Source organism: Mesitornis unicolor, unplaced genomic scaffold, assembly GCF_000695765.1.
Source record: "Mesitornis unicolor isolate BGI_N332 unplaced genomic scaffold, ASM69576v1 scaffold1536, whole genome shotgun sequence".
Lineage (NCBI taxonomy): Eukaryota > Metazoa > Chordata > Aves > Mesitornithiformes > Mesitornithidae > Mesitornis > Mesitornis unicolor.
Genome location: NW_010188726.1, coordinates 9,691 through 34,088, shown reverse-complemented (window position 1 = coordinate 34,088; position 24,398 = coordinate 9,691). Strand labels below are relative to the sequence as shown.

At 50.0% G+C, this 24,398-nt stretch overlaps 1 protein-coding gene across 1 annotated transcript in view; it reads right to left on the bottom strand.

Annotated features, from left to right (window-relative positions):
- Positions 1-2,442: 2,442 nt before the first annotated feature.
- The window catches only part of LOC104541690 (patatin-like phospholipase domain-containing protein 7), a gene marked incomplete at its 5' end in the record, with an annotated part of 26,616 nt that continues 4,660 nt past the window's right edge, over positions 2,443-24,398 (bottom strand). Inside the window, 8 exons of the mRNA XM_010185809.1 lie at positions 2,443-2,523; positions 3,851-3,954; positions 8,516-8,600; positions 14,117-14,224; positions 16,781-16,933; positions 17,978-18,126; positions 20,046-20,162; positions 23,539-23,608. Coding sequence (XP_010184111.1) covers positions 2,443-2,523; positions 3,851-3,954; positions 8,516-8,600; positions 14,117-14,224; positions 16,781-16,933; positions 17,978-18,126; positions 20,046-20,162; positions 23,539-23,608 — 867 coding nt within the window. The remainder of the gene's footprint in view (positions 2,524-3,850; positions 3,955-8,515; positions 8,601-14,116; positions 14,225-16,780; positions 16,934-17,977; positions 18,127-20,045; positions 20,163-23,538; positions 23,609-24,398) is intronic.

Genomic DNA, 24,398 nt, shown 5'->3' with positions numbered 1-24,398 from the left:
TGGCCAGTTTGCATCCCCTCATCAGAAAAACAAAGCTCTAAATTGTGTGGCTGCTGCAGGAGATGTGCTCCTCGTGGGTCTCCTCAGAGCAGCTCTGTGGACACAAAGCCACCAGCGCCCTCCCTGCACTCCCCCCCATCTTCCCAGCCCCGTCCCCAGCTCATGAACCTCTCTCTTAACAGGCACCAATCCTCTGTACCCAATCTCAGCAGAAATGAATCTCTCCAGCTCAACAGGCTGCTGGCTGCTCTATCTCCACTTCAAAAGCCATTTTCAAGTTCTCTTTGCAAGAATTAATTCTTTTCAGCAGCAGGGAACAACCTCCAGCAACTGCAGCATTTTCTGTACAATTGCATTAACCTAAATCTGGATGATCCTTGCAGGGAAGGTCTCCAATCACTTCTGGATGGGCCTGGGGCCTGCTGGAGGTGCAGTCAGGCCAGTGGCCTCAGCAAGGGGAGGGCAGAACAAACCACTGACCTGCAGCTCTGACGCTTGAAAACATCATTTTGTGTGAGAGGAACGGCCTCCCTTGGTAACGGCTGCCCGTTCATGGACATGATGAAGGAAAACATGACACAGGGTAGGGAACTGGTCACATTTCAGTGTTTACAACCACCACGGTCCTTGGTGGTGCCACCAAACACATTTCTTGGCTTCAAAGTTGTGCCGCCAGGCTCTGGTTGTGCCTGGAGGCATCCCTGCCAGCTCCTGATGCACTTCACATCTGTGGGCCAGGGCAGCTCAGCAAAGGAGGCAGCTTGGAAGAGCATCTTCAGTGCTCTGGTCGGATGACAAACCCCTCAAGGCAACAGCACCTGGAGCTACTGCTGAGCAGAAGAGTTTACACAAAGCAGGAATTAGCTTGATTATCCAGCCAAGAGGAGCTATCGGCAATGACAGATGTGAGACAAGAAGAGCAAGCACCAGGGGACCTCTGAACACGTCCAACTCACCTCGACTGCTGCAGCCCTGGGTGGGGAGGAGCGCTGGAGGTTTCTTTCCAATGCTTGACAACGCACCGAGTGACTCCTGCTGGGGTTAGGAACAGAAAACCGCAAGGTTTCTTCACACATCTGATATAAGTTAGTAGGGCAGAGAGGTTCTCCTGCCCCTCTGCTCTGCCCTGCTCACACCACAGCTGCAATCTTGTGTCCAGTGCTGGGCCCTCAGCTCCAGAAGGACAGGAACTGCTTGAAAGAGTCCAGCAGGGCCACAAAGATGCTGGAGGGAGTGGAGCATCTCCTGCTGAGGAGCGGCTGAGGGAGCTGGGGCTCTTCAGCTTGGAGCAGAGGAGACTGAGGGGTGCCCTCATTCCTGGGGATCCATTGGGAAAGGGCAGTGTCAGGAGGAAGGAGCCAGGCTCTGCTCTGGGATGGCCAATGCCAGGACAAGGGGCAATGGGCCCAAGCTGGAGCACAGGAGGGTCAAGCTGAAGATGAGGCCAAACTTTGTGAGTGTGAGGGTTATGGAGCATGGCCCAGGCTGCCCAGAGAGGTTGTGGAGTCTCCTTGTGTGGAGACACCCAAAGCCCTGGCCGTGTTCCTGTGTGACTGCTCTGGTGATCCTGCTCTGGCAGGGGTTGCACTGGGGGAGCTTTCCAGGGCCCTGACAACTCCTGACATTCTGTGATAAGCAGAGGCAAGTTGGGCTCTCAGTTGCTGACAAAGTTTTCTTTGTGGAACCCAACACAAAGAACCACGCAGACATCTCCATCCAGCAAAACCCCCTTTATTTCACAGGGCAAATACAGCCAAGTGGTGATTCCAGAGCTGCCCCGCAAGTGTCAGCTCCATGATCCATCAGGAAATGTTTGGCTCGAGGACCCAAGCTGTACAGTGAGCGTTCACATTCATTGATTTCTTAGGTTTAGATTTCAAGTGAAATACGTTCAGACTTGCTCCTGTCAGAGCACCGCTCCCAAGTACGTGGTTGAAAGTCACTGAGGAGTTAATCACAGTTACCTGAATCATCTGAAAATAAAGCGACCCACAAAGCCCTCCCTCTCTCTAGTGCTGCTGCTCAGAGCCTTCCCAGCACACGGCAGGATAACGTCCCGTTGTTCTTTGGGCTGTTGCAGGAAAACCAGCAACTGGAACTGACAGCAGCAGAAACGAAGGCAGTGTTTCACTGCACGTTTCCCATCTGCCAGGCTCAGAGTGATCAACAACCGTGTTGGCTGCTCACACCGGCACCTGTACGGGGAAGCACGGCAGACATCAGTCACCTTCCACCCGCGGTCACAGGGCCTTGGGTGTGCTGCAGGTATTTGTGCTTAGTGCTGGCAGCTGAATGCCCCACACCCTGTCTGGAGAAGGATGAAAGCTTGCTTAATTTCAACTAGACCTTGTTTTGGGCTTTGTAAATATCTGATAAATAAATACGGCTGCTGTCAGTGGGAATGAGATGTAGCTTTCAGCTGGCAAGGTCAGACTCTTAGTGCTAGCCCGGCTCTCCCGTGCTGCTTGCCTGGCCATCCACACTGGGGACATTCCTGCGCTGTCTTAGCTGCATTTCTTCATCCTGAAGGAGAATAAATGAAGAAACAAATTAGTAAAGCACAAATTCATTCTTCAGCATCTTCTCCAAGCTGCACAAAACCTGCCCTCTTCCCCTCCACCAACCGTTACCCACCAGAGATCAGCCCAGCTCCTCACTGAAAGCACCGATGCCATCTCACTTGGGCAGGGCACCTACCCAGGCCGGGCACCTTCCCAAACCAAACTCACATGCTCCCACTGGGAAATTGTTCCTGTCCAGCACCACAGGCAGGTTCTCCTTTCAGACCCACCAGCCACGCCAGCTGCAGTGCGAGCAGGGCTACGACCCTTCCCAGCTTTGCTTCCCAGGCTTTGGGCCGCATCGCGTGAAGCCTGGCCCAGCACTGACCCATCAGGGTGGACCTGATGTCCCACAGGATCAAGCAGCGTTGGTTGGAAGGGATCTCTGAGGGGTAAAATACAGTTTTCTGCTCTAAGCAGGGCTAACTGTAGTGCTCAATCCTGTTTTCAGGGCACTGATTTGGTTTTCAAGTATCTGCAAGGATGGTTTCTACCACCTCCCTGTGCAGCCCACTGCAGTCCTCAGATGTGCTTACTGGGAAATATTTAGTGATTTATTTCTTTAATCATTAACATATACACATATACAGCTATAACTTTATAATTTTGAATCCTACACATATGTGTATGTTCATGAATAACCCATCTGCTAACATAGACTGGTCATCCAAAACCAGATCAAAAAGAAACAGCTTCTAGGAGTCTACGGGCTAAATATCCCTGGAACATGGATATATGGACATGGGGAATGTCTTGTTTCCTGAAATAACAGACCTAATTAAGTTGTCCCTGATTTAATCACAGGCAAACTGACTTCATTACAATACTAAAATATCCACCCACAGGTCAAAGAGCCCCCTGCCCAGGTGAAGACGCTCACCCTGCACAGGCGCAGTTTGATTCGGGAATGAATCAGCAGAAGATATAATGACATGTAAATTGCTAACCAATCATCGTAACTGAGAGTGATTAATCTTGTAACTTTTGTGTATAAATACTACAAGAAAACTGGCACTGGGTGTGCCTGATCTGTGGGGATCCACCGAGCACCCAGGCCTGAATAAAACGCAGCATCTGTCCCAAGCGTGTGAGAACTGGTTCACTGCACACCACGCAATGAATCCGCTTTTTAGACAACATCTGTACTCAACGAGAAGCAAAGTTATTTCTGCACATGCCCCCTCAGCAAGTCCTTTCCAGGTGCTTCTCTCCATCCTCTCCCGACACCTCCACCCCACACAAGACCCAGCAATGACACAAGCACTGCCTGTTTCCAGGGCAGTTCGTACCGAGTCCGAGTCTTCTTCAACCTGGTTGCCTACGAAATCGATGTAATCGTCCTTCTGGTTGTCCAGAACTTCTTCCTCGTACTCAGTCTGGTAGTCTGACTCATCTAGAGGGAGGAGAGATCAAAACCACTGGTTTTAACTGGTGTTCAGAGGAGCTGGAAGAGGGATGACAGCTGCCTCTGCTGAGCACCGGGCAGGCAGGGCGGCTGCTGCCAACGCCGCAGCTCGGTGACCTGGGACGGCTCGAACGCAGACATCAGCTGGCAGCCAGGCCACAACGTGAACCGTGTCCTGTACGTGAACTGGTGCTCTGCAGCCCTCCAGAACCCAAGGAGCCTCAAGCAAGAGCAGCAAACTTTCCCTGTCATTCTGGGGGTGCCAGCTGCCCAGATGATGGGACACCAACGCTGGCCATGGGAGGATGCTCCCTGGGGAATGCTCTTCACTGAACAGTTGCTGTCTCCCACCCGTCAGCCCAGACAAGACCTGATGAACACCTTCAGAAGAGATGTCTATGAGCTACCAATGCAAACTGCCCTAGACACATCGGTCCCAGACTCACTGGAAACAGGAACTTGCAGGCACAGGGCGAGCTCTTCCTGGTGCAGAGATGGTAACTGTGTCTCCCAATCACTGGTCCACAGGGGACAGTGACATTTACAGTCCCCTCCTCTCCACAGGGGACAATCACCTGCTCTTTCCAGTAATCCAGCAGGTTAACATAATTTATCATAGAATCACTGAGGTTGGAAAAGACCTCTAGGATCATCAAGTCCAACCATCAACCCAATGCTAAACCATGTCCCAAAGTGCCACATCTACATGTTTTTTGAACACCTCCAAGGATGGTGACCCCACCACTTCCCTGGGCAAATTTAGGGAAGCTGAAGAGCTGTGCACACTGAGGCACAGCAGCAGGACGTGCCTCCAAGCCCCCAGCACCAAAGTCTGCTCCCAGGGAACGAGCTACATCAGTGCAGGGTCGATGGCTCTGGAGATCACTGGAGGGTCTGCAGAAGAGAGACTTCCTGACAGGACCGACTGGCTCCCACATCAACTCAGCACTCAACAGATGTGCCAGGGCAGACACCCACCATCAGCCCCAGTTCAGCCCCCAGTGCCCCAGCAGCCGCTGCTGAGCCCACCCAGACGTGAAACCAAAGCACACAGGCAGCAAAACCAACCTGGGGCCACCGGGAGGGAGGTCATCACCTCCTCTTGGTGCCGTTCCTGGCACGTGGTTTTTCAGAATGCGAGTTAAGGCGTCAAAATGGCAGAAAAACTGAGTGCCAACAGTTTTTCCACCACTTTCATGCGTCAACTCAAGTGTGCTCCGAGTTGCTGAAGCAGTACCTGTTTTTCAGCCCACTAGCGAGGAGAGCGGCTCGTGTTTAAACCCCATTCTTGATTAAGCGTTTCTTTTGGGAACAGTCAATAGCATCTGCTCCACGCTGCAGACAACAGCACAGTCTGTTCCACAGCATTTTCTTCTCACACGATAACTACACCCAACTGCTATAGAACATTAGGATTAAAGACATTTGGTCTTTTTCTTAATTATTTTTGTAATTATTATTTTTTTTTACTGTGGATCAGAGAATTATTGTTGATTTATACCGAAAACACTGCTGAGAATCTTTGATAAAACACACCAGAGAAACTGGAAGCTCATCCAAACAGCACCAGACAGCACAAACAATCGTTTGAGGTTTACAGCCCAAATAAAACTGACTACCATTCAAAACCAAGCTCCTTGATTCCCCAAGCATTATTCAGCATTTAACAGGTCTTTACACAGACACAGAACAAGCGAGGGGCGTCCCTTCTCCCACCCTTCACACAGCAGCTCTGGCTGCTGGAGGACAGAGGGGAATGGAGAACAGAAGCTGTCCCTCAGTGTCACCTTCCACCGCCTCCCACACTGAGCACCTGGGGCTCATGGCGCAACTACTCCTTTACGCTCCAAAACCTCCCAGAAGCATCGGTGAGACCGAGGCCTCGTCCTGGACCAACACCCAAGCGCTGCAGCTCGAAAATGAGCCAGCGAAGAGGAGGTTACGCCAGGAAAAGGGGCCCAGCTGTTAGCAGTTGGAGCACATTCAGGGCAGGAAGGGCACACGACCGCTTCTCGTGCCAAAGATCTGCTTTGTGATTCTGCAGCTTTTAGCATTTCTTTTATACCTGCCCAATTTCTGCAGGCAACTCCACATTTGAAGACCACCGGGGCTGTGTGGCCAGAGGGTTTCTGCTGCAGTAACACGGGCAGGCTTCGATGTAAGTCAGGGAATCGGGCAGCTCATCAACGCACGGTCCATTAGAGCTTCTTGAGAAAAGTGCTTTTTAAGCAGCAAAAATGCACTGGGTGATCTAGTGCCTGATAATTGTGTCCCTTGAGAGGTTTTGGGCTGTCTCCTGCTTCAGCTGTATTGCCAAACCAGGCATTTGACACCACCATTAACATTTCTCATTCCCAAACCTTCTTATCTAAATGACTGTTGCTATGACTGCTCTGCTGCGTGACTTGAGCTCCTCCAGCCATCCCGTGCAGCACGTGTGCCACCTCGCCTCTCACCAGGAGACCTGGCCATGGGGACAGCCCCAAGCATCGCTGCTTTGAAAAATGAGGCATGAAACCTGCTGTGGGAAACCACCAAGGAGCCCGGGCAGCTTTGGTCCTCAGAAATCCCTTACAGGTGGGAGCGTGACAGGGACGCGGCTGAGCCACCCTCGGAGGATGGCATCTGTGCTCCCCTGGCCATGGCTGCGTAAAATCCAATCACAGCTGCACAAAGAGAGAAAATCCCAATTGAGATTCTCGTTCTGGACGCAGAACAGAAACACGGCCACAAACACCACTGTGCTCAGCTGTGAACACGAGCTTCTGCTCCCCTATGGACGCTTCTCCACCTGCTCACCAGCAGCACAGGTACCCTGGGTCCAGCACAGCTTCCCTCTGCTCAGCTCTTCCTGTGGGACAGTCTCTCTACTTTTTGTTTCTTTAATGGTTTCAATCATTGCTCTCAGTTTGCTCAAGAGTGGAGAAGAAGCTTGACCGCCCTTTCCCCCCAGAGGAGATGGGGGTTCTGACCTGGGGGGTCCGCCAGCCTCTGCCCATCAGGGCCCCTCACCCTTGTACTGACACTTCCCTTTCCCCTGAGCTTCCCATCAGCCACATCATTTTCAATTGTATTCTTTAGAACAAAATTACTGACGTGATTTCTCCACCCAGCCTGAGACTGTGAGGGCAGGCAGGACCTTTCTAAATCCCCGAGGTCCGAGAAGGGGACTCGGGAAGGGATTTCCCTCCAGCTGAGCTCATCTTGGTTCAGACTGCATCCCCCACAGCTCCAGACACCTCCTTAGCAAAAGCGACGCTGTCCCGGAGGCACCGAGGCGATGCCATGCTCAGAGCAGTGCCTTTACATATACTGCCCACCAAAAACACGGGAAAGGTCCTTGCAGGCAGTGCATGGAGTCCCCACACGAATACGAAGGGTCCTTCAAGGCACAACTCTCCTGCCATCCCCCACCTCCTCCGGAGCCTCCACCACCACCAGCTTTCAGCATCCGCAGCAGCACATGGCATCTGCCATCCCATCCCAGGTAGCCCCCACGCAGCACCCCTCCTTAGCCCAAAATCTGCCACATCTACTTTTGGAAAGACATGTCCCTTTGTTGCACTCGTGTTGTTGGGCCTCACCCAGCAGAAAGCACATCTTCCTAACGAGGGCGAATTATCCAAAACCATATAAAGGAGGAAGATGTGTCCCAGTGTGCTGGTTAAATCTCAGCAGGTCTCAATGCCTATGCCTTAAATAACCACGTTCCATGAACTCTTCATTCTTATTCACAATGGCGCTCTCAGCCACATTTGATTAATATTTTCTTCATATGGCATATGATTGCAATTAGCATTTCAAATTACCACAGGGACATCTCTACAAACACAGTCACAGATGGGAGGGCTGCTAACTTTAGATTTCCCTCTGCAAGAACAAGAGCCAGGAGGAGGGGAGCAACCGTTTATAAGGAGCTCTAGCACGGGTGAAACGCTGGGACATTTCAGGCCTGCAAAGCCCTGAGTCTTTTTGCTAAGGAGCATTGAACAGGGAACTGCTCTGCAGGGCACGGCTCGGGCACGAGGCACTCGAGGGCCTTTGGGTGCGGATGCAGGAGCTGTTACCTGTTCCTCGTTGCTCCCCATAACGGGCGCACAAAAAGCAACGGAGCCGGTGAGTCACTCCAGATCCTACTCACGACAGCAGGGGAAAAAAAACCCTTCAGTCAAAGCTTTAAATCAGCCTCCTCCCATCTCAAAAGGACACGGACCAAAGAGTGAAGCCATCACAAGGACATGGGCCAGCACAAAAGGAACAGAGCCTGTGCTTGCAGGAGTTTCCTTGTGTTATTTCACCCACAGCAGGGATTACTCCCAGCAGGAAGCCACAGTGGACCCCACCAGCAAGGGGCTGGCAGTGGATGTCCCACCGTGACAAGAACGTCTGACCCCCAGCCTCTCCTGGAGGAGGCAGCAAGAGGGGGACGTGGAGGGTCTGGTTTGGGGTAACCTGTCGGGGGAGGCTCTGGATGGGGGGGGGGTGCAGCCCATCACTGCAGCGTTGCTCAGCAGGCACCGGAGCCAGCAAAGCCTGAACCTCCGCTCACCGTCTGCCACGGGCGCTTTCACGGGCTCGATCCTGGACACGATCTCTGCCAGGTCCGTAAAAGAGGTGGTGGGACAGGTCACGTTCTGAAACACAGGAGTAAGTTTTAGACACGTTAACAAATATACACAAAAAATACAAACAAATCAAGACTCTATAAAAATGATATTGAACAGACAGCTCCAAACACACAAATGCTCCACGACTGCCCCCTCAAAAGCCGTTACTCATCAGTGAGTGGTCCTCAAAACAAGTCTCCTGCTGCAGGTCTGATGGCAGAGACGGGATTCAACAAGTGCAAACAGTGGGAAAACCTCTAATGGCTCCTTCCCCATCCATGCAAATAGAAGCCTTATTAAAAATTGAGCAAACTATAGAAAAGACCACAAAGACAAGAACCGGAGGGTCTGGACCTCATGACAGACGGTGCTCGTTTTACTTGCTCGTTCTCATTGCTGTTACGTTATCAGAGGAACCGGCTGGGCCATGTGCAGCCCCCAGGGAACTTCTGCCTTCCCTTGGGAGGAGAAGGAGCCCCAGTGCCCAGGTGGGACACGGTGCATGGCCCAGCCCTGCGCCTGTGGAGCGATGCTGTGGGAGGCTGCGTGGACAGACAACAGCAGCCCAGGCACAGGACCCATGCGTGGAGCTGGAGGTGCTGCAGCGAGCGGGAGCCTGAGGCAATGGTCCGCCCGCAAGGAGAAATATTTCCCACTGTAATTCCTCTTTTCAATAAACCCTTTCTATTTTTACTCTGTCTCACCCAAGCAGTGGGTTGAGCGTTCTCTATTTTGAGAAACTGCTTGCTCCAGTTTCTCCTCTATTAAAACCCAACTTTGGTATTTGGGAACCGTTCTGGTCCTTCCGCACGCCACGGTGTGAGCAGCCCTGCCCGCCTCCTCGGGGCAGGCACAGGGTCACCAGATGGAAACCTGGACACCCTTGGTTTAAACCCAGAGATTTTAATTAGGACAGCAACAACCCCCATCTCGGAGCAGAGAGACCGGTAAGAGCTGGCAGGGACACGTTACCAGCGCTGGGCTGCCGGGAATCTTCTGAATTCTGCCGTCCTTCTGAATGCCCCCGTGCTTCCAGACAGGGCAGTCTCCTAACACAGGGTTTTATGAGCAATTCTTTGCTCTTCTGGCAAGAGCACTGATACCATGAATCATCCAGCCCCCGTGGGGGTCACAGCAGAAGCCCGTTACAGCTGCAGCAGATCGCTCTCAGTTGACCTTTAATTCGTAACTAACTTTTGATGTGATTTAGGCTAAAGCAAGGTGGGGGAATCCAGGACAAACAGCTGAGGGGGAGCGGTGGACAGAGAAAAGCCCAGAGGGAATTAAAAAGTATGAAATGAAACAGCGGTAGCTTAGGACACAGACTTAAAATACACAGAAGTCAGGAAGCTCAGAAGCTGAGTCTGACCACTAAGGAACCATCAAGAAGGGTGAGTCAGGCCAGTCTCATCTTGAGCATCCGACCTGAATGGCCCCAGTAAAGAGACTGCAGAGGCTGTTCTCCAGGAAAGGGGAAAAAAGCATCCACATCTTCATTTTGTACCGTTTGCCTAAGCAAGGGACTTGTGCAAACTGGCCACCAAGCAGACACAGCAGCGCTCAAGGCAATCGCCTGGACTCTCAAAACGTGGCCTCTTACCAAGCGGACACCGGGGCTGCACCCAGTGCCCAGGCAAACCCACACCAGGCTGTGCTGGGAGCACGGAACAGACAGGGAGCTTTGGAGGGGACAAAAGTCCAGAGCACGACACAGACAGCTGAGCAAAACCCTGCAGCGACCGTCACCAAAGGGTGCTTGGGGAAAACCATCGGCTTGCGTGCTCCCACGGATGGGTGGTGAGGACAGACGAGCACGAAGACAACCTAAGTGCAGGGGCATCTGTTCTGGTAACCAACACACAGAGCAACCCACGGGTACCCCATCAGGACGTTCAGTGAGGGAGCTGCACCACAAAGTCTCAGTGCTAAGACTGGAACCGTGCTTGTGGGAAACCAGGTGTCGTCCCACGCTCGCCTGATGCTTTTAAACAGGGATTTAATGTATAAACACGTCCCCTTACTACTTCTAAGGGCAAAACCACGCTCCCATCAGTTAACACGAGGCAAAGAAGCATCGCAGATTCATTTAAAACCTGCTCTAAAACCTTTCTGCTGGTATTTTTTCTTCCAAGGAGGAAAGTATTCTCTTTGGCACAATCTTTATTAAATAAATTAGAGGAGAAAGACAGTTACTATTGTAGTCTGCTAGATTATATTTAGCTTTGACTGTGAATAACACTTCAGTAGACAAAACTTCCCCAAGGAGATCCAATTAACGGTATCGCATTATTCCGTGCTGGGGAAGAGTAAGGGTTGTTCAAGTGAAGTTTAAGTAAGGCTCCTGTTGTTTGTGCCTTCAGTATTTGCATTTTTGAGACAAGATAAACAGTGATCGAGTGATGAAAGCGAAGGAAAAGTATCTAAATGATTAAATGTCTGGAGTTTTAAAGTAAAAATTCAGTGCTTGCGACATGGAAACAAGATGATACGAAACCCTGCTCAGCTCTCAGATGTTGCATATTCCAGAAATAGCTGAAGAACTAAAACACACGCAGCATCAAAACCTTTACTAACAAAAGGCAAGTTAAAAATATCAGCTGTTATCCCTGGAAGATAGCAGAGCTAAAGGACTTAAATGACTCTAATGGACTATGGAAAAAGAAAAGACAAACACCCTGGTGGGAGCCTGCAGTACTTGTTTGTTAGAAATTAATCTACTGAAACAGAAGTCAGAGGAAAAGAAAAAAGAACATTAAAATCTTGGTTTTTCCTGGACTCTCAAGTTTCCAGAGGAAGAGCAGATCCTGTCCCCGGTTCTTGGGAGCACAGCCTGGAACTGAGCCTTCGTGCCAGGCTGGGGCACACACGAAGCCGACGGCTCCCGCTCCATCACCCGGGCAGTTCTTTGAGTCGCTCTCCTGAACCCGTTATTTTCATACTCCTGGTGTCCCAGCAATCAGCTCTTTCTGCCTTGTTACCAAGTGCATGCACAGAAATGCAATGACAGGCTCTGTCTGCAATGGGTACCTGACGTATTTGATCTCCAGGACAGTTAAAGACCATAAAACCCAGGGCAGATTGTGACAGATGGTCAACGTGCTGCTTGGTGCACAGCTGCAGTGTCATGATTTGACCGAAATATCAGCCTGAATTACTGTATTCCATATAATGGGCAATTTTAAGAAGAAGTCTTATTTAAAAGAAGCATTTGTTACAGCAATGAATGTTTGAGTTTGTTACCAGTTGGTGATAAAAGCTAGAGGATGAAACGGGACATATAACCGTTTCTGACACACACAATCTTCCCTCTGTTGACTTCTCCTTATGACCATTAGCACACACAACCAAACACACACCAGTTTATAACCAGTCTGAACATGAGGTGTTGGAGGCAGAGTGGAAACCCATCTTCTGCAGCTCAGACCTAGTCCAGCTCATGGTCCCAGTAAGAACAAGCTGATGAGTTCTGGGGCTCCACAGGCCACCACCAACAGTCTCCCAGTCCCTCTGTGCTCCTCCCACAGCCACCACCCTGCCAGGCAGCGTGGGTGGGATGTGTCTGATGATGGGAAGCCATCAGCGCTGGTCCCCTTGGCTCCCTTCACGCAGCCGGAGCCGAGGATGCCATCCATCTCATCCCCACGGAGCCATTTCAAAGTGACTCACATCCTCCAGAGCTCATCTCTCCAGTGATAAATGGGGTCCAGGGCAACCAGCCCAGATCACCCATCCCTGCAGCACTGCCCTTCCTCTCCCCTTGTTCACACCATCTCCCCTCTAGCAAAAGTGCTCAGCCACCCATCCCTGAAGAGCTGCAAGTCCTCAATGTCATCTTTCACCTCTGCTGACTTCCTTCAGTGAGGCTCACTGCAGTTACGATGCATTTTGGCAGGCACTTAAAATATTCCTGCTCATTTCCCCATCTTTAAAAGATGATAAAGATGAATTACACGGTAAACCATGAATTCTTTTGTAGCACTTGGGTTTTAAATCAGAGGGACTCAAAGGAAGGTAAGGATAACAAGACAAGATATTATAATATTGTACCCAAGTTCTCAAAAAAGTGGTAACTGTTTCCTAAAAACAATGGAAACTTCCCTGCCAATAAATTTGTTCAGCCCATTGAGTTACTGAACTAACTCTAGAGGCTGACCTCACTCTTCAAACTGTAAAACCAAGAGAATTTTACTCTACTCTTAACTAGAAAACTTAACAGGCCTGTAACCACACAGCAACACTACGTAGCCTGTAGATTGACCGTAACTGGGTATTTACCAAACTGTACATTAACTGCTCGGATGTGCTGGAGTGGGCAGAAGGTGAAACCCAGTACCTTGAAAGAGCTGTGAGCTTCTGCTGAGCCTCAATGACAGCTCCACAAAACAGCTTTTCTAGCAGAGGGGTGAGGAAGAAAAGCAGCAGAACAAGAAACCTCTGGCTTTGCAGGGATTTTAACTCTTGGCTGAAAACACATCTCCAGCAGGGGCTTAATTCAGGTTTTCTGGAAGCATCTGAGGACAACTTGAGTCACATCTTGAAAGCCAGCAATGGCAGAGACCGACGCCAGTGATCCCAATTCATGTCCCGTGTGATGAGCACTGGGCAGCTGCTGTGAGAGCCACTGCCCTGGCAGAGCAGTTCCTGGTAGCAACACCACCAGGCACCACCTGAACTCTGTGGCACAAGGATAAATGAAAAATCATGCTTACAAGGTTCCTCGTTCCTACCCAGCACTGCTCAGGGAGGCTGTCCACGCTCACTTGGGGTACAGCCATGGGTACGGATGTGACCCATCCCCTGAGACCAGACCATCCCCTCTCACAGCCACAGCCCCACTCCAGCCCTTGGTGCAGCTCTCAGTGCCCCCAGGACTGCTGGTGCATGCAGGGAAGGAGAAGAGAAAGCAGCATCGCATCTCAGGAAATGCTGGTTACAGGTGGGTGTCCTGCTTTCCTTCGAGGATATCTGTGCTGTGAACAATTCCAGGTCACAAACACGGCATCAATCACAGAACCAGACTGACTGGGGTGGGAAGGAACCTCTGAAGATCATCCAGTCCAACCCCCTGCTACAGTAGGATCATCTAGAGATAACACCTCCAGGTGGGGTTTTAACACTTCCAATACCTGTTAGAATGAAACAGCACCAGCAGAGCTGCCCTACAGAGCACTACATCGGTTCCTGGGGTCTCAGAGACCCCATTGCACTGGCTGAAGGTATGGATGGGTCTCTGTGTGAGCACACATCGGGTACCAGGGATGGACGGGCAGACCTTGGAGCCTCGGCTCTGGCACAGCACACTTTGCTCACACTTGTACCTGATGATCAGGGATGAGCAGGACCTCATCCACCCAAGCTGTGGTTCAAGGACAGAAGTTTCTGAAGAACTATCATACCTTTTCTTGCCCAAAGCACAGTTTTAATACCTGCACGCTCACAACAAGGACTGGAGGCAATCGATCGCCCTCCTTCAGCAGTTTCTGGTGATGTGTGACCTGGGGTGCATCGAGCAGCAGAACTGCGTGTTTAAACAGAGCACTTACATCAGTTTTGGCTTTGTAGGTCTCTTGCCTGTCTTTTAGCATCTTGTCAAGGACTCCACTCCTGCACCAGACGTTAAATACGGTTTTCCCGTGCTGATATCCCACCTCCTGGAAAAAAATACATAGTTAGGGGGGAAAAAAGTAACTAATAACTACTGTTCAGCTGAAGAATCGGGGGATGATTAAGCAAACAAGGTGCTATTTTAAGCCCAAACGCTACCTCAACCTTTGACCCCACAGCGTGGAATGAAAAGTGCCACTTGACACAACTATTTTTACAGCTGTGGCTTCAAGCAGGCTGCTCACAGAATAATGTGGGATAAAGAGAAGTTTAGGAGCTGTGTATATACACTTTTACAGTCCCGGCTCTCTCTCTGGAAGCAGATATTCATTAATTGGTGTCTTTACCTCACCTTGGCTCAAGTCTGGCAATGAAAAGTTACCATAGGGCGCCTGATTCCAAAATCTCTTGCGATAAATTACGCCAGGCAGCACTGACCATGCAAGCACCAGTTTGCTGGAGCACATATGATGACACACGGGCAATGCCAAACCCAGAAACTCCATGTTCCTCTAATTTAAAAGTATAAAGTAATTTGTGCTTGGAATAACATAGCATGGCAACAACTGGAAAAAATAAACCGATTGCTCCAAGTTTTACCTTTTTTCTAACAAGACAGCAGAAACAGTGCTGAAAAATCAAACTGAAAGGACACAGCAACGGGTTCCAGGAGTCCCAGGTCCTATTTCCAGCTCCCACGCTGGCAGCACGCACCAAACCCCAGGCTTGCAGGGCAGCTCCGGGCACTGGGGGCAGCCCCGGCTGAGCCGGTGTTGTCTCTCCTCTACTTTTTGGCGCAGGGTTCAAAGCGCAGGAGGCACTCGGGCTGGAACCCACCTCTCGTAACCTACCACAGCCTCACAGCCCAGGGTGGGGGGGATTGCTCAGGAGGGACACGGACAGATCCACAACTGCCTGGGCCAGGGTGATCCAAAATAACCACGAGAGCCTGGGCTTTGGGAAATGAGACGCAGCCGACATCGCTTTAGGCTGACACAGAGGAGCTTTGGCCAGAAGAGAGGATTTTTGTTCTTCTGCAAGTGCTGCATGGTTATATGGTGTCCACTTCTATTTTCTGTAAAAGCCAGGTACGCAGCTGAAATTGAAACCCCCGCTACTCACAGCCTGTAACGATAAAGGAATGCCTCGACTGCCCTGTCCTTTAAGGTCAGCACGGTTTAAAGTTTCCCTGTGGACAAAAGTTATTTAGCTACGCTGCAGGGAATGAAAACGCTGGAGGTGCTGCCAAGAACTTGCTCACGGGAAGCAACACCTCTGAGAAACCGCACTTTCCCCAAGTTGTATTCCACTGAGAAACATTTGTCGGTCATCTTTAAATCTCTTTAACGGCACCGAATTAGACAGAGACAGAGCAATGATTTGACAGCTTCCTATCTGTTACCATGATGAACTACCAGACCCGTTTGTCAAGGTTTTCAAAACAGCCAGGGCACTCCACCTAGCAAAGAATATTATTTACCAGGAAAGTCTGAGATCTGCCATTGGCAGACAGCACTGTTTGCCCAGGAGCTACGAGACACCAAATATCCCTGCGAAAATATTTATACTGGGGAAAGGAGCTGGTGGTTTGGAATAGCTGCTGTTTGGCCTTAAGGACTCTCAAATGTGAACCTGCAGGGCTTAACGGTACCACTGGTTTTGTTCAGTATTTATAAGACAGTATCAGAGAAATCAATCTGCAGCCTAACGAGTCTTGTAGGTTCTCATTGCATTTATAAAGGAGAGCAACTTAAAGAAAAATTGGTGGTGGGGGGTGGTTTTAGGCAATGAGAAGAGCAAAGCTATGCAGAAATACCTGAAGATGGAAGATGCCTGCATGGCTGAAGCACACCAAGAATGGAAAGAGGCAGTAAAATAATTCCCTTGACAAGAGACAATGAGCCATAATCGCTGTCGTTACCTCAACCTAACCAAAAGGAGGTGGTTTTGTTGTGAATGCTGAATTATGTCACTAAGTCTGCACGGCTGGAGTCAGCGCTTCCCATGCTGGCTTCCGCTACATCAACAAACCAACCTAAATCCCAGAGAGGTGTAACCTGGCGCTGCCCTTTTTACGTCCTTCCCCTGACATTGGTGCCATTTTCCTGATACTCTATCAGGTGCAGAGGAGTTGTGGATGATGTTTTATTAATAGAGGTGTTGAAATGTTAGCCCAGCCAGGTATTTTAGCATGTTGCCCTCCGTTTCAGTGATTCACGGCCTCCCCTACAGACTTCTTCAAATCTTTCATGCGACAACAAGCTCCATAATGAAGGGAGAGAAATGACACCATTCGACAAACCCCAACTGCCCAAAGCAGCTCAGACACCCGAGAGCTTTTACCAAGCAGCTGAGCAAGAACGGTCATGAAACGGAGCGAGGCAACTGATCCGTTCACAGGTCATTATATCATCAAGATTACTAACTCCGTTTCTGCTGTTAATCCAATCTCACAGCCATGATATCATTCCACAGCATTATTTAGCGCCAGTTATTCACTCTGTGCCAGCTTCTCGTACTCTCCAACAGCTTAGGCACTAAATTAGCAGCGGATTTCGGTGGAGCAGGAATACAGGGAGCTGCCTTCCCCAGGATGCACTTACACAGATTTCGTCAAACTTCCCAAAGTCCAGGGTGCCGTATCGGTCAATGGGCGGCCGGATGTACTCGCAGTAATCGCTGTTCTTCACCATCTCCAGCTGCCGCACACAGCACACGTAGGCGAGCCGGGTCTGGATCTCTGCCATATTCAGCACCTGCCAACCAATCACGATTAATTCCGAAATTTCATTTCAGAATATGTTCTGTATTTGCAATGGAGAAAAACCAAGTTATCTATCAACTTTTTTTTTTTTGTCTCCAAGAGCGCACAGAAGCTTGCCGAAACCTTCACACATCAGCACCTCCATCTGTTTCCCAGGCAGTGTGGTCAGCGAGCCAATGAGTCTCCATCACCAACAGCAGAAAGGGAATTGCTTTCAAACATATTCCTGCCGTGCAAGGTTGAACCGAGTCGTTCAGGATACAGCAGCACCTCCAGGGAGAGCTGTGTGCCGAGGTGAGAGGGGCAGAGTGACCCTGCAGCAATGATCTCTGCAGCACCAGGGCAGAGATGTCGCAGAATGGTTGAGGCTGGCAGGGACCTCTCATGATCACCTGCTCCAAGCCCCTCACACAGGGTCAGCAGGGCCAGGCTGCCCAAGACCACGTCCAGCTGAGTCTGGAATAGCTCCACACATGGAGCCAGTGTTTCACCACCCCCACTAAAAAACAACCAACCAAACAGCTGCAGAGCCAGACAATTTAGGAAATGCAGAAGAAGAAATAACAGGGTTGACCTAAATGCATGCAACAAGAAAGAGAGAGAAAAAAATCACGCTCTGCAGCCCTGTGTTTATCAGTAGCAGTGATGTCAATTACTGCCTAGTGCTAAAATCTCCCTAAATCAACAGCTCAGAGACATACAGGATAGAAACACTGAACTGGACACAGTTAATACTTTTAATGGTAAAATTTTTAAATTCTGACTCTGTCAAAACTGACTGCACCCCCAAGAAAAGGTTTCTTTGCTAACAACGCTCCCATCCCCTGCCCACACTGGGGCTCTACCCTGTCCCACATCACCGCCTTTCCTCCAGTAACAGGGCACTGCCAGCTGTCCTCATCCCCGAGTAAGATCCCAAACCCAAGAACAACGATGGTCTATCACCAAGCTTGCTCTCTGAATGAACAAGGGAAGTTTCTTGCTCTGTATATAAACTGGGGTTTTCATTTTAATATTTTACTATAGCCTACAGTACCTTGACTTTCTCAGCCAGTGGATTCCACCTCTTCCAGAGCAGCCACCAGCCAGACAAGCAGTCGCCGTAGTTGGTGAGGTCTGTCTCATCCCGGCTCCCCACATCGATGGCGATCACCACCTTCGCGCCCATGGACCTGGCAACATCAGCTGGGGGAAATAAAGCGGTGTCAGCTCCAGGGCTGCTCAGCCAAAGTTTATGTACATCCTGCTGGGGCACAGAACCTGGCGTGGTACCTACTGTGAGCATCTCTGGACAGCTTTGGATAGAAACATTTGCAGCAACTCTGCCGTGGCACCATCTCCCACCCAACCTGCTCCATTTTAACAGAGATCCCACCTGGCACTGACCGAGCCCCTGCATAACCTCAGGGTGAGCTCCCATTGCTGGCAAACATCACTGGTGGGGTATGTTTTGTCCCAGATCAGTGGGATGGTCTGACTCTGAGGCCACGCTGTCACCAGAAGCCATGTGAAGGCCGCAGCAGAAGTGCACGGCAGGGAGCAGTGGAGAGGAGCGGGGCACACACAGCTTCAGTCCAGCCTTACACCACACCAAGTATGGTGTGACAAAGCACATTAAACCCACATTAATTCTACCTCGTGAAGCATTTCTCATGAGAACAAAAGATCTGGGAGACCAGAGGAGAGAGCAAGTGGCAGTGGCCTTCAGGAGGAGAGGCAGGGGTGCAGGGTCAACCTGCCAAGAGAAGGGAATAAAGGATGGGAGCAGCACTGGAACCAGGCAGCGAGGAGGGGCTGGGAGGATTTCAGCTAAGAAAAGCTTTGGGATCCAAGAGAAAGGTTGATATTTGCAAGTGGGAAAGAAATGAGGCCACACTTCCTACTCCAAGGTTAGAAAAAGGACGAGCTGCAGCTTTTGGATACGGGCGAGGATTTAGGGAAGTGCCAAGGGAGGGAAGAGAAGGACGCGGAGCTCACGGAATGAATTTATATTTCTTCCACACCCCCAGAGTCCAAGATAGTTGCAGTTTCCAGAATAGTTACGCGTAGGAAAAACCACAGCTCTGAAGAGCCAATTTAGATGCTTAATTTAGACACTCTTTTAAGTCAGATCTGTTCTGTACCTTGGATTTACATCCCTGGGCTCGTTCGGTCTATTGTATCTTTTCCACCCAGTGTCACCTGCGTCCATGCTCTCTGCCCTCTCCAATATGTGCATGTGGAGAAGGTGCTGTGGTTTGCAATTCCTACTTTTGATTACAGACACACACAGAGAATGTCAGATGCAGAATTTGGGGGTCTATTCTGTGTCATTTCCATTTCAGGGTTTTAGGCACGTAAAGCTCTGATGGAAAAACATAGTCTGGGCTTGTCTGAAACATGTGAATGACTTGGGCTGCTCGGATGCAAGGCTCTGACTCGAATCCCTCCCTCTTTATTTGTGCACCATTTCAGTCCCAAACCGCAGTGACACCACATCTGGCTCTCCTGCCCTGGCCACCCACCTCCCCACAGTGACTGCAGTGGCAGCGCTGATGGGAAACACACCCAGCACACACAGGTGAATTCGGATGCCTCAAACCCTTTTGTGTTCAGCCCGCAGAGCGCCCCAAATCCACATCACTCTTGTGAACACCAGGCAATCCCAGCTCTGCCAAGACACCCACGTCCAGCAGCTGAACCCTCCCAGCTCTGGGTGACACCAGTCTGGAAAAGGAAGAGCTAATGCTGCTGCTTTCTCAGAATTATTTCTTATCCAACTGGTACTTTTTGAAAAGCAACTCAAAGACAGGCTGCATGTGCGCAGTTTAATTTCTGCTCTTTCCTTTCAGCGAGCACTAAAATAAATTCACATTTGTCTTGGAATTATATGTTCAGAATATGTCTAGCAGGAAACAGTTCGTAACAAAAACCGGTCTTAGTAAAGCTACGACAAAGCAAACACCTAGGAAACGGAGAACGACGACTCCTGGTAACCATCACGGGATTAAAGGTGTCTGCAGCATTTCTCCTTGTTGCCTTTTTTTGGGGAAAAAAAAAAAGAAGAGGACAAAGTTTTGCAGGCTGTGCACTCGGTGATTCGGGTACCGGATCTGAGCACCCACCTGGCAGGTTGTTGATGTAACCTCCGTCCATCAGGAGGTGCCCGTCCTTCGGGTCACAGAGGGGCGGCATGTACCCGGAGAGGGACATGCTGGCGCGGATGTACCTCCACAGGGAGCCTGCGGGAACACCGGGAGAAAACGGCAACGGCGTTAATTACTGCCACGGAGGGCGGGGAGGCTTCTGCACTCATTAAAATAATCTGGAGATGGAGGCTCTCCTGAGAATACCATTAGAAAGTTATTAAAGCAGTTTATTATCTTTTATATCTTAATCCTGGCTAGGATTGGGGAAATAAAGGCGGCTATTGAGCCATATAACCAGGCAAAGGCCTGAGAAACCACGGATTTGAGCCCATGCCTCATATTTATTGTCCTGAAGGAGATTTCAGCATATGCCTGACTGCGGGGATCATCTTCAGCGCTTTGTTCAGCTTCCACTGATAAGGAAAGGAAAAGGCTTCTCCTGGGGACAAAGGGACAGAAAGGATGAGCAGATTGCAGCACAGCAAAACCCATTACGTTCCACAGAGATCCACGAGACCCAGGCTTGCAGCAGGAGTTGAACATGAAAAACAGATGCTACAGAAGCCCCAATTTTCTCTTTTCTGTGCTCTGTAATAAGCCAATGCTTTCACTTGTACAACTCTTATCTCTTCCTGGGACATTTCTGTTAACAGCGCTGTAAGCAAGAAAGTTATCATCTTCTAAGCTGTTAATAACAAGAAAGTTTAATCAAGTAGAAACTGCTTGGATCTGTTTCCTGTGAACCATTCTGCTTTAAGGCTCCTATTTACCAGTTTCTCTCTTGACATTTGCATCAGCCGAATTGGGCAGACACTGCATTTCCAAAGAGGCCAAGAGTCGTGTTGGAGAAGGGAATCTTTAAAATATCGGAAGTAACCAAGAGTGCAGCGTTAGCTCACTTCTCCATAATTAACTGCTTGGTGCTTCAAACAGCAACGCTTTCCAGCAAACCGGGAATTGATTATTTTCTTTTCTTTTCTTTTTTTAAAATATCTAACAGTTCTCTTTCTAATTTCAACCTCAGCACTCCTACTATTTAGCACAGGTCAATACTGGCAGATCTGGGGTTTATTATTTAATAGTTTTAGTTGAGTTGAACTTCCACTCAAGAAAATTGCTCACTTCTTGTGTTGCAAGATGGGCAATTCACAGAATCATGAAGGTTGTAAGAGACCTCCAAGATCATCAAGTCCAGCCATCAACCCAACCCCACCATGGCCACTAAACCATGTCCTGAAGTGCCACATCCACACATTTTTTGAGCCACTCCAGGGATGGGGACTCCACCACCTCTCTGGGCAACCTGTTCTGATGCTTGACCACTCTTTCAGTAAAGAAATTTTTCCTCATATCCAAACTAACTCTCCCCTGGTGCAACTTGAGGGTATTTCCTCTCGTCCCATCGCTTGTTACGTGGGAGAAGAGATTGACCTCCCCCTCACTATCCCCTCCTTTCAGGAGCTGCAGAGGGGATAAGGTCTCCCCTCACCTCCTCTTCTCCAGGCTGAACCCCCCCAGCTCCCTCAGTGGCTCCTCACAGGACTTCACAGAATCCCAGCATGTCAGGAGTTGTCAGGGCCCTCTGGAGCTCCCCCAGTGCAACCCCTGCCAGAGCAGGATCACCAGAGCAGTCACACAGGAACACGGCCAGGGCCTTGGGTGTCTCCAGACAAGGAGACTCCACAACCTCTCTGGGCAGCCTGGGCCATGCTCCATAACCCTCACACTGACAAAGTTTGGCCTCATGTTCAGCTTGAACCTCCTGTGCTCCAGCTTGGGACCATTGCCCCTTGTCCTGGCATTGGACATCCCAGAGCAGAGCCTGGCTCCTTCCTCCTGACACTGCCCTTTACTTGTGGCTCCAGACCTGTCCCCATCACCAACTGCAGCAGCTGGGCCCTTCCTTCCTCTCCTGTCAGTGAATTCTGGAGGTGTCCATAACCATTCTCCAGTCCATTTCTACCCTGACATTAAACTTCTGCAGGGAGCGCAGCTGGATGGGGTGAGCTTCCTGACCTCAACTGGCTGAACCTGCTGCAGAACGGGAACACAAAACCCCTAGGAAAGGTTGATCCTTTGTCTGCTGTAGCTCCCTTGGGTGTCCTCGGTCAGCACAGCCCCAGTGTCAGTGTAATTTAGGGGTTCTGTAACCCCTGCCCTCACAGCGGGGCTGGAGAGCCTCACCTTTCAGTAAGACAACATCAGAGACACAGCAGCAAAGGTTGTGGCTATCCAAGGAAATGTCTGGGGCACCCGGTACCGTCTGAGTCACTGCCCCCTTACCCCACACAGACAAAAGCTACAGCGGGTGCCCCATGGGGCAGCCACCGCCTCCCGACAGCAGAGCAGACAGCTCGGAGATTTCCCCTCTGTTCAGTCAGGAAAGCATACCACAGATTTCCACCAGAGAAATAAAGAGGACTGGAGACAAAGAAGGACCTGACCCAGCCTCTGCTGCAGCACGGGAGTCTCTCTACGGGGCAGACAGCTTCATTTACGGGTGTTGCTGTTTTGACACTTGTTCTATCACCCGAGAAGGGGAATCAGGAAAAGGAAGGGAGACCCATGGGTTGAAATGGAAACAGATGTAATAAAATAGTAGTAAAAATTTAAAATCTATTATTAATACCAATGCAAAGTACACCAAGTCATACTCAGCCCATACAGTGGTCACAGGCTGCGTGCTCCCAGCAGTGAATGCCAAACACCACCACAAGCATCACAGCTCCAGCGAATGCACGAGGGTCACAGCGAGCCGAGGAGCAGAGCGATGGGCAAGACCCTTCTGGGGTCCGCTGAGGAAAGAGGGCCCTCCCCAGGAAACTCCCCAATTTACAGTGAATGGGAATTTTACATGCGACATAAACACAAGTTTATGGTATGGGATAATTCTGTGGCCAGCTTGGGGCAGCTCCTTGGCTTTCACGCCCCCAGCTTCTGTACCCAGCTAACTCAAACTGCTGCAGACCTCCATCACTACTGCCATACCAGGGCTGGCCAGAAACTAAACCAAAGAGTGTCACATCAACTTCATCTCCACCAAATCAAGTGTTGCAGTCTTGTAAAAAAATGCAGCTTTCCTGAACAGCAAATTATTTCTGTGATTCTATCCCAGCGAAACCAGGGCAATGGGGAATTTGAATCTTAAAGTGTTTTGGTTGCATTAGGTCTGATTTATGGCTCGAACACCTGCACTTCACGGGATGTTTTAAGGGAACAGAATGGTGTCAACAGACCCATTTTCTCTCTAAACAGTGAACACAGCGTCTCATTTTATTTCTTCCCAACAGCTCTGTTCTTTGTGATCTGGGTATAACCACAGTTTGGTGCCCAGCAAATAACAGAGAAGGGAGAAACAAAAGGCAAGAGACATTTAAAGGGGAGGAAAACTCCAGAAAGAAGGGGTGACACTGAAGTCTCACGTCATTATGGAGGACCTGCTGCTGGAGAAGGCCGCCCGCACACTCACCGTCTGTGTGGACCCTCATCGCTGAGGCAGTGATGTCGGTTGTGATCGTGAAGTAAGGAATCCACAGATCCTGCAACAGAGGAGGTCCCCATTTTACTAAACCTGTAACCTTGCACTTAAAGCAAAACCCATGCCTCACAAAAACCAAAGCAACGAGTCTGTACCTTAACAGACAGAGCTGCAGACACGGACACCTGCATGGATGGAGAAAAACCTGCCAGCCCTGTGCTTAGATCCATACATTTCTTATGCAGACATTTCATTCAGAACCAAGGCAGACAAAAATCCTTATTTCCCTTTTTTAATAGCAAGAAATACTTGTTCCAGGAGACTGCCCAGCACACAGAGCAGCACAGAAACCTCATCATTCAAACGAGAGTTCACCTTCTTCCCGAGATCTGGTTTTCTTTCAGATGAAGTGTGGAGATGTGATGGTAACTCTCATCTAAAGGGATCTCTAGGCCGTTTATTGCTGGAGGACAACACAAAGGGCAGGTTCACCTTTGAGATATTCAGTTCCTATCTAGGTTGCTAAATACCTGCTGCTTTTGGCCTCTCCTGAAGACACGGCATTAGGCTAGAAAGACCTTTGATCACCCACTGTGGCCATTCTTGCATTTCATGCAGCCGTTTCCCCTCGGGGTGGTGTTCACCCACCACACAGAGCAAGTCTTCCATAATTCAGTTCACCATGGATAAGCCTGCAACGACTCGGTGCTCCCTAACCCCAACCCAAGACTGCAGCTGGCAGCACCTTCCTTGCCTCAGTTCCCAAGACGAAGAGGGAAGATGGTGAGTCCTGGCCTTTTGACTAAATCACATTGAATTTGTACCTGGTGGTGAAGAAGCTAGGGCTCATT